Below are 9,078 nucleotides of genomic sequence, written 5' to 3'. Positions count from 1 at the left end.
GGACTCGAATGGTAGTAAGGGTGGATTAGCCTTGTTTGGGTGGTATCAAGGGGATGTTTCTTGTATTGTTTCCTCTCAAAACGTTATCTTTTGTAAGCTCGTTGAAGCTAATGGAAGTAGTAGGCATGTTTTATTTTTGTATGGCGAGTTTAAGTGATAAACTTGGGGGGTCTCTACGGATAAAGGGTTTGGATGATTTTGTAGATTGGCTTTTGCAAAATGGGATTTGGGAGGTACCTTTTTCAGGGCCCAGATATACATGGTCAAATAAACGGCAAGGGGATCAACTAATTATGGAAAGATTGGATAGGGCATATGCAACTTCGGAATGGTTTCATGATTTTCCGGAGGGTAGAGTTGTTCATGAGCCAATCATGGCTTCGGACCATGCCGCTATCTTGTATGATACAACAACTACGACTACTCAATCGAATAGACCCTATCAAATAGAAACAGGGTGTCTATCTTTGCCAGAAGTGGTTCTTATGATTGAGGAAGCTTTTGATATGCCGTGTGAGGGATCGCATATGTTCCGCTTAGTGCAGCGGTCGAAATGGTTGAGAAACAAATTGCAGGGTTGGTGCTTACATAATAAGAAAATGTGGGGTGTATATTGGAGAGTAAATTCTCTGGTTCTGGCGTCTCATAGTGCTAATATTAGCACGGTTTAACAAGGTTCGGATTTTGTGGCTATGGTGAATGAGACTTTGGATACATCCACGCTAGGTTTTACTTACTGACAACAAAGGATGAAAGAGAAATGGATAAAGTGTGGTGATATGCCGTCTTCCATGATGTTCAATAGGGTCAAACAAAGGCAGAAAAGGAGGGAAATCCTTACCCTTCGAGATAATAACGATGAGTGGATAACAGGTCAGAAGGAAGTTCAATCACTCATTAAGGCCTCTTTGATGGAGGTGTTTCATCCAGTTATTGATGATCCAGATGGGATCGGTGAAAGAATTGATTTGGCCTTTCGGGAGCTTGATATTCCCCGGATTGAGGAAACGGAGAAATTACGGCTAATTAAGCCCTTCACGGGCCAGGAGATAAGAAAGGCGATGTTCTCCATCCATAGGTCGAAGTCCCCGGGGCCAGACGGTTTTATAGCAGAAATTTTTCAGCAACATTGGGAGAAAGTGGGGGCAACAGTGGTTACGGAAGTCCAATCCTTTTTTAACAATGGTTACTTGTTAAAGGAATTTAATTCCTCAATACTAGTCATGATTCCCAAAGTGGAAGTTCCGGAGGTGGCGGCTCACTTTAGGCCGATTAGTTTATGCAACACGGTCTATAAATGCATAGCCAAGTGCATGGTAAACAGAATGAAGGGTCTCCTTCAAAACCTCATTTCGGATTCACAGCATGCTTTTGTCCCGGGAAGGTACATGGAGGATAATATTCTTCTAAGTCACGAGTTGCTTTACTTGATCAATACTAATAAAGGGGACTCTTATAAAGCGGCTATCAAGATAGATATGTCAAAGGCATATGATAGAGTTAACTGGCTCTTTCTACTAAAGGCCTTACAGGCTTATGGATTCCCGCCAAAGTGGGTGCATTGGATCTCTCAATGTGTTTCGACGGTGTCGTACAGAACTTTGGTAAATGGGCAGGTTTCAGAGTTATTCAAGCCTAGCTGTGGCTTAAGGCAGGGAGATCCGCTGTCTCCTTACATGTTCTTATTCTGCATGGATGTGTTATCAAGGATGTTGACGATGGGGGAAAATCTAGGGCAAATTAAGGGCCTCAAAGTCACCCGGAGATCGCCTGCTATTTCACATATATTTTTGCTGACGATGTTATGATTTTTTTGTAGGTTACAGAGGAGTCATGTCAAAACCTAATGAATATTATTGACAGGTTTGGTGATATCTTAGGGCAGCGTTTAAACATTGGAAAATCTTTTGTGAAATTCAGTAAAATGGTGCCAGTGCACAAAGTAGAGGAGTTTAAAAGGATTCTAAAGTTTGGCCAGGTTCAGAATTTGGGGCTCCATCTAGGTGGTCCTATTGATCTCGCTCGACGAAAAAAGGACTCTTTCCCGTTTTTAGTGGACAAAGTGGTGTAGAGGATTATGAATTGAGGTACAATGAGGATTTCTCAATCAACAAAGCTAGTTTTGATCAACTCGGTTTTAATAAGCATTTCAACTCATGTTATGAAATGTTTCAAGCTTCCAGGGTCAATAGTTAATAAAATTGACTCTCTCATTGCAAGGTTTTTTGGGGCCAGGAATGGAGAGAAGGGTATGCATTGGATTGGGAAGGACACCTTACACCTCCCGAAGGGAATGGGAGGGCTTGGTATTCGGGCAATGGAAAACCTTAATGATGCTCTTCTCTTCAGGAAAGTGGCTAGGATGCATTGTAATCCTCAACTTCTGATAGCTCGCTCTTTTTCTCTGGTGCATGCATGCACAATGTGTGATGGAAGAACCTCGACCGCAATAAGGGTTAACGCTTCATGGGGAAGAAGGGGATTCCATAGTGTGGCAAATAAGTTGGTGTCTGGCTTTGCATGGAAAATTGGGAATGGTGAAAAGGTTAAATATGCTAGTATGAGATGGATGAATGGTGAGGTGTCTGTCCTTAAGTCTAATCAGGTGCTTAGTGGAGTATGGTCGGGGAAGGTAAGAGACTTAATGATCTCTTCCCATGAAAGAGGATGGGATGCTGGGGTAGTTAGGTAAAAGTTCGAATGGGACTCAGCAAGACAGATTCTAGAAATGGAGATTCCTGCTACAAACAAGGAAGATTTTTTGTATTGGCAAGGTCATAAATCTAGGGTCTATACGGTCAAGACAGGCTACGCGTTCTTATGTCAACAGAAAAGGGAGATATCTAATGTTACGAGGGAGGATGCCTTTTTCAAGCTGATTTGGAAGTTGAGGATTCCCCCAAAATGGAGCATGTTCCTATGAAAGCTGATTTTAAATGGCTTAGCTATTAAAGCAAATTTGCAGCATAGGGGGATTCCTGTAGATGGTTGTTGTGGGGTTTGTGAGGACAATGTGGAGGATTTGCAACACCTTTTCCGTTTATGCTCTCTGGCTAGGTATGCTTGGCTTAATTGTCCGTTGCATATCAGCTCTGATATTGATAGGTCTACTTCGTTGCGACAATGGAACCAGAGATATATCCTGCTGTTTTATAGCGAGGATGGGATTGGTAGTGATCGTGTTACCACTTTTATAAGTGTGTTATGGGGTCTGTGGATGGCTAGAGATGGAAGAGTTTTCATGAATGAAAATGACCATATCCCAGCTCTTATGCGATATTTGGAGAAGGGCAACAAGGATTTATCTATTTTCTTGAAACCGGATGTGAGGATTTTGGGAGTGATACAGGAGATGGAGGCCTTTGGGGGACCTCCGCCATGCTTCCAGAGAGCAAGTATAGGAAGCAGAACTGAAGAGCCAACTAACGATCTTGACAATAATCGGGAAGTCACAATCATGTGTGATGGTTCGTGGCATAAACAGTCGGGGAATGCCGGTTTTGGGTGGGCTTTTGCTCTTCCGGGTAAGGATTATGAAGCTGGTGGGGGAGGTTTTTGCAAAGTAGGATCGAATCTATATACATAGCTCATGGCATGTCTAGGAGGGATTCGATGGGCGATTGGTAAAGGCTTCAGGAGAATTTGGGTTTATACAGATTCAAGCGAGGTGGTGAATTTGATTCAGAATCCGCAAGGTGCTGATATGAGGTACTACTGGACTATTCAAGAACTTCGACAACAGGGGGAGCAACTACAAAACTGTATGGTTTGGAAGGTTAGCAGGGATCAAGTCCAAAGGCTCATGTCTTGGCAAAGGAGTGCAGATCCAATTTAAGTAGCTTTTGTGTTACTTAAGTTATTTACCTTCTTCCGTTTAGTTTGCTATTGTCAAAAAAATAAATAAATAAAACAAAAAAAAATAAAAAATAAAGCTCCTATATTTTCAAGCTACAATATACTACAATGGTTAGCAGCAATCACTTGTAGCTTGCTAGAAAAAAAAAAAAGATAAGAATATATTATATTATCCGTGTGTCCTGATCTAAGTGGAAGATGCTTAAATTTAGAAAAACAAGCAGCTTGTTTGAGCAGGGCTGCTCATATAAGCAACATTCAACAATTCAATCCAATGGTAAGCTACATGTTTATAATTTTAATTAATTTACAAGCAGGTCCCTTTTCCATACCATTGGAGATGCTCTTTAATGCCATATTTTGAAAATCATATTTTAAAATTTATTTTTATTGGCTGTGATTTTGTGTTCTAAATTCGAAGAAAAAATAAACACTTAAATAATTTCGAACAGTGATTTTTGCATTGTTATTTAATGCTTCTTCTAACTTTCCTTTGTTTTGCAGGTGATCTTTTTTATATGCTTCAAAACATTTGATCATCGTGGTTGCATATCAGGTGTGGGATCTGCTTTATATATTCCTAAACATCCTTAATTAATCTTGCGTACAAGGTGTTCGACGATATGCCTAAACGACCAAACTACCAAAATTTGTCATTTTTGAGTTTGATTTACTAGCAATAACATTCAGCCTTTTAATCTTCTTGTTAATTAATTAGTTTATATTAGGAATATGGCTCTCTTATCATCCAGAATTCATCAACAATTTTGTGGCCCTTTCCTCAGATTTTCATCCTTGTATTCAGGAATTTCCCATAAACCAGTTGAAGAATCAATAAAAATAGCAATTTCAAACAAAACATATGAACAAATCCCTGAAATCTTGAAAACCTCAGAAGAATCCTGCAAGAAACAAAACCCCTTTTCATTTCTTTCCTCATTCACATTGATTCATAGAACCCAAGTAATTGATGAAATGTTACAGTCTTTCATATCTTTTAAACCTCATTCCTGCCTTAAAACTACATATCACTATCTGTTAAGTTACACCCTTCAGAGCTCTCACCCTTTTCCGCTTGCTCTAGCGGCCCTCCAACGTACACTTCGTTCTGGGTGTACCCCTGTACCTCAGACTTACCTTTCTCTGTCTTCTGCTTGGATGTATCACCAGCAGCAATTTGAGTCAGTGCCCAGCATTTTTCTAGCTATGAAATCAATTGGGTATTGCCCCGATTGTGGAACTTTTAACTTCATCATTAAGTCTCTTTGTGCTGTTGATCAGTTAGAAGAGGCTATAGAGGTGCTTAGGGGAATGGTTGAGGTAGCATGTATTCCTGATGCTGAGAGTTACTGTACTATTATAGGTGCATTATGTGGAATCCGGAAGACAGACAAGGCATTGGCATTAATGAAGGAAATGGTAGGAAAATTAAACTTATCACCAAGGCAAGGAATATTGGTACGGTTAGTGGCTGCTTTACGTGCTAACAAGGAGATATGGAGAGCGGCTGAGGTGATTGAGTTCCTAGTAAAGAAGGGGTTCCATGTTGGGTTTGAGAGCTTTGAGCTTCTTCTTGAGGGTTGCTTGGAGTGTAATGAGTTCATTCTAGCAGGAAAGATGGCAATGCTAATGACTGAGAAAGGTTACATACCATACATTAAGATCAGGCAAAAGGTGGTTGAAGAATTGGCTGGAGTTGATGAGTGGAAGCTTGCTTGTGCAGTTAGGCACAGATTTGCAGAATTGAACTCATAGCTTTATCTGATGAAAGTGAAGAAAGGGCTACGATGGGTGATGAAGAATAGTCCGCGCTGCATCAATTTTGTTCAGGTGCTCTGTACTGTATGCATACTTCATGCAAAGTAAATTATAACTTGAGATGTTTTCTCAACCCGTCTTGCAGTCTTGCTGCATAGTGGACAAATTTATATACAAGGAATTTTTCTGATGATATTGTAATTTTCTGTTATACTGAGTGCTTCTTTCTAAAGATTAAATTTATATTTTGGTGAGAAAAATTGCTGCATTAGTTTTCTGATTAAATGTATCATATCTTATCTCATCTCTTTGCTTTTAAGTGATTCCTCTGCTAGCTACAACCTCTGAAAACAAACCTCATTATGTTTTTCTTGTCAATATGCTCTACCTTCCATGATTTCAATTCTTAAGAAATTACGGAGTATTTGCACTGTTTTTTGTATTGCACATCTTTGCCTGTTCCTACGTAAAAACACATTAATAATGTTATCAATTTTCATGCCTCTATATCAGAAAACTGCCTATAATGTGCTTTAATATTTGATGGAGTTTTCAACTGTAGATCTCAAAGGTCCAATAACACAACACTGTTGATATCTGCTTCATTGGTCCAGAAAGTATTATAGGCTATGAGTAGTTTGTATGTCATGCTAGTTGATTCCAACCATGTACTAATGTATATCTTGGATGATTTTTGTGACCAGACTGTTTGTATTGGCTGATATTGAGCAATGTAATTAATACTGTTAATGGTCTGGTGTATTATATACCAAAAGCTTGCCTTGAACAGCATTGAATCATTTTTCTGCAGTCGAACAAGTACATAAATTGCTTTATATGCCTTGTTTGCGATGTTTTTCCTCTTCCTGACAGATAATTGCAAGTATTTTACAGAACAAATGTTGTAGCCAGCTAAAATAAGGGATAGTTGAAGTTTCAATCTGTATGTGTTGTAGGACATGTGCTAGTAATAGTATACCATCTTTTAAACTTTCTGGTAAGTGTGGTAAGGTCCTATACCAACGTTTCAACTTTTATGATAGTATGATAAAGGATATTTTAACTTACATTTAATTGGTTAATGCAATAAGATGTCTACTTCGGAAACATATCAAAGAGATTAAATTGGATAACTGGCTTGCATTGCTATGCCGCACAGACCTGATTTTCTTGATGTACCACGTTTCATCCTTATGTATCCTTGTTCCCCCCAATGAGTACCCCATGAATTCTTCACTATCCAGTACTTGTTGCCCTCCTCTTCTCCATATCCAACAGCAGTTACGCCATGATTAAGACTTGTCCCACAGAAGCCGTCAAATATACCACTGTCGTAGAGCTGGAATTCATAGCCTCCAGCGTCAATAGCAACTGATACAGGCTGATTGGCAACTATGGCTTGCAGGGTCTCTTCATCATCTACAGGTACAGTCCTATGACCTTCTATTTTTACAGCATGATGCTTTTCTTTTTGTTCATTACATCTGCCATCCCTTCCTGTGTAAGGGTACTCTGTTTCAGTGGCTACACCACCATTTCTTTTTATATAATCAAAGGCTGCTTCCATGAACCCTCCTCTGCAGCCTAAATTTTCTCCACGGTCACAATCTACTAGTTCTTGCTCCGACAATGAAACCAACTTCCCGGTTTTTATTTTGTGGAGTCCTTCGACTGCTGCAATTGCAGAAAAAGCCCAGCAGCTTCCTGTGAAAGCCAAAGTTATGTTATGATCAATATAGTACATGTTTTCTAGCAGACAAATGGCATTAAATAACAAAAGTTCCCTTTTTATTTTGTTTTTTACTTGCAAAAATGTGCTCCTTGTTCACTTATAATTTTATATAAGAAAAATTTGTATCCCAATTTCACTTGTAACTCTATAGTCTATACTTCTCTGACTGATTTTCTTTTAATTGCTTTTGCATAGAGCTTCCAACCATGGAGAAATAGTTTCTGATAAAATTATTCCATCTTTTTTTTTCTCGAGTTGTGTTTGAGGTATGGAAGTGAAAAAATATATACATTTTTTTATTATTTTGAAGGAAGAACAATTTTAGCACACTTTCAAGGGGATACAATTTTAGCACACTTTCAAGGGGATACAAGTTGAGAGGATACCACATGCGCCCTGGTCCTTGACATGAGTAACTACATGCCTGTCTCTCCAGTCAATCTCTGTTGGCAAACTAAGGCGGTCAGTTTTATTGATGGCGGCTGGATCCCTTTCTGGTGTTATGTTTGTCAATCGACCTGTGAAAAGGGAATTGAACTCTTCATTTGTCATATCTGCGAAGCTGTTATCAGTGAGCTTGAAGGTGAGGTTCTGAGAGTTTATATATTCAACAAACTGAAGATTGGATTGATAAATTCCAAAGCGAAGCTCCCATTCATTTTTGTCCTTGTATTGTTTTCCATGAGATTGCATCCAATTCCTGTACCTCTTCTCCATTATGCGCGGGTCATACTCATAAGTTGGTGGTTCTACTTCTCCACAATCTGCATAAGAAAATATCCACAAAGTGCAGGCGAGGAGGAGAATAAAAGTGGTCTTGAAGACAGTGGTAAAGGCCATCATCAGATTTATTTCCAACTTCAAAATTGTATTTGGAGATTGTATTTGGAGAGATGAGTTTATAGAAGAATGATATTGTTCAGTAACATATGCTTGAATTCTCAGAGTTCTGTTTTAAGTTGTGTTTATTTCTTCTTTCATGTATTCTGCATTTACAAGTTCTATTAAGGCAAGTATCCTTGTAAACCATGTTTGTGTGACCCCCTAAACTTTCCCTTTACGTCTTTAATATGCCACACCTTGTCAAATAAATCAATAATTCATTTTTTGAAATTTTCTATTATAACCTAAGGATATCAAATCATCATGTTTATAATTCAAGATCAATAAAAATATCTTCAACAATTATCAGTTATTTTTCTAGAGCAATTGCTAAGCCTATGGGACTATGAGAGTGTTTTAAAGCTTTCAATCAATATTATATGCAAACCCTCAATCTTAACCATTAGGCCAAGACCTCATGTCTTACAAGTTATGCAATATAATTATTACCATGATCAAGTTTATTAATTGTAGGTAAGTAGTAAGGCTTAACCAAACAATTACTCGGGTAGCAATATCATAAAAACCTATCAATTTGAAATCAAAGACTCATTAAACCAACCTTTGCCATTCATAGTATATCCCTTGATTCCCAAACAAACCCTAGAAAGAAATAACTTAATCACGAAATATATAATTACAACAAAATCAAATAAAGAATATAAAAGAAAAAAGGCTTAAAAAAACAGTTGTCACCAAATTGGTAAACCCACAATTTATTGTTTTGATGATTAATTAATTGACCCAATTGAAGTAACGAGGATTTAACATAAAGGATGAAGGAATAAGATCAAGTCTCTAAGAAAATGGAACATAGGAGATGGTAGAATAGGCTCAACATCAATAATTTT

General features: G+C 38.3%; 3 protein-coding genes across 3 annotated transcripts; 2 read left to right on the top strand and 1 right to left on the bottom strand.

Annotated features, from left to right (window-relative positions):
- Window positions 1-749: 749 nt before the first annotated feature.
- On the top strand, window positions 750-4,449 carry LOC110690052. The gene is made up of 6 exons (XM_021866880.1): window positions 750-1,697; window positions 1,820-2,065; window positions 2,177-2,632; window positions 2,966-3,551; window positions 3,657-3,775; window positions 4,360-4,449. The coding sequence occupies exons 1-6, from the start codon at window positions 750-752 to the stop codon at window positions 4,447-4,449; spliced, it is 2,445 nt and encodes an 814-aa protein (XP_021722572.1).
- On the top strand, window positions 3,204-6,395 carry LOC110689979 (pentatricopeptide repeat-containing protein At1g06270-like). Its single transcript, XM_021866792.1, has 2 exons — window positions 3,204-4,132; window positions 4,360-6,395. Exon 2 carries the CDS (start codon window positions 4,588-4,590, stop codon window positions 5,608-5,610), a length of 1,023 nt encoding a protein of 340 aa, XP_021722484.1. The 5' UTR covers window positions 3,204-4,132; window positions 4,360-4,587; the 3' UTR covers window positions 5,611-6,395.
- Window positions 6,396-6,575: 180 nt separating this feature from the next.
- LOC110689978 (ervatamin-B-like) lies at window positions 6,576-8,314 on the bottom strand. Its single transcript, XM_021866791.1, has 2 exons — window positions 7,732-8,314; window positions 6,576-7,317 (listed from the first exon to the last, which is right to left on the bottom strand). Exons 1-2 carry the CDS (start codon window positions 8,186-8,188, stop codon window positions 6,734-6,736), a joined length of 1,041 nt encoding a protein of 346 aa, XP_021722483.1. The 5' UTR covers window positions 8,189-8,314; the 3' UTR covers window positions 6,576-6,733.
- Between the last annotated feature and the right edge of the window lie 764 nt (window positions 8,315-9,078).

This window comes from Chenopodium quinoa, unplaced genomic scaffold, assembly GCF_001683475.1.
Source record: "Chenopodium quinoa cultivar QQ74 unplaced genomic scaffold, ASM168347v1, whole genome shotgun sequence".
NCBI lineage: Eukaryota > Viridiplantae > Streptophyta > Magnoliopsida > Caryophyllales > Amaranthaceae > Chenopodium > Chenopodium quinoa.
The sequence above is the reverse complement of the archived record's forward strand: the minus strand, read 5'-3'. Positions and strand labels throughout refer to the sequence as shown.

Excerpts from the sequence above, each read along its gene's own strand:
- LOC110690052 (XM_021866880.1), top strand. The coding sequence starts at position 750 with ATGAAAGAGAAATGGATAAAGTGTGGTGATATGCCGTCTTCCATGATG. Across the intron at positions 2,066-2,176 it reads CGTTTTTAGTGGACAAAGTG|CTTCCAGGGTCAATAGTTAA; the intron begins GTGTAGAGGATT and ends AAATGTTTCAAG. Across the intron at positions 3,552-3,656 it reads TTATGAAGCTGGTGGGGGAG|ATTCAAGCGAGGTGGTGAAT; the intron begins GTTTTTGCAAAG and ends GGGTTTATACAG.
- LOC110689979 (XM_021866792.1), top strand. The coding sequence starts at position 4,588 with ATGGCTCTCTTATCATCCAGAATTCATCAACAATTTTGTGGCCCTTTC.
- LOC110689978 (XM_021866791.1), bottom strand. The coding sequence starts at position 8,188 with ATGATGGCCTTTACCACTGTCTTCAAGACCACTTTTATTCTCCTCCTC. Across the intron at positions 7,318-7,731 it reads CAAGGACCAGGGCGCATGTG|GAAGCTGCTGGGCTTTTTCT; the intron begins GTATCCTCTCAA and ends TGGCTTTCACAG.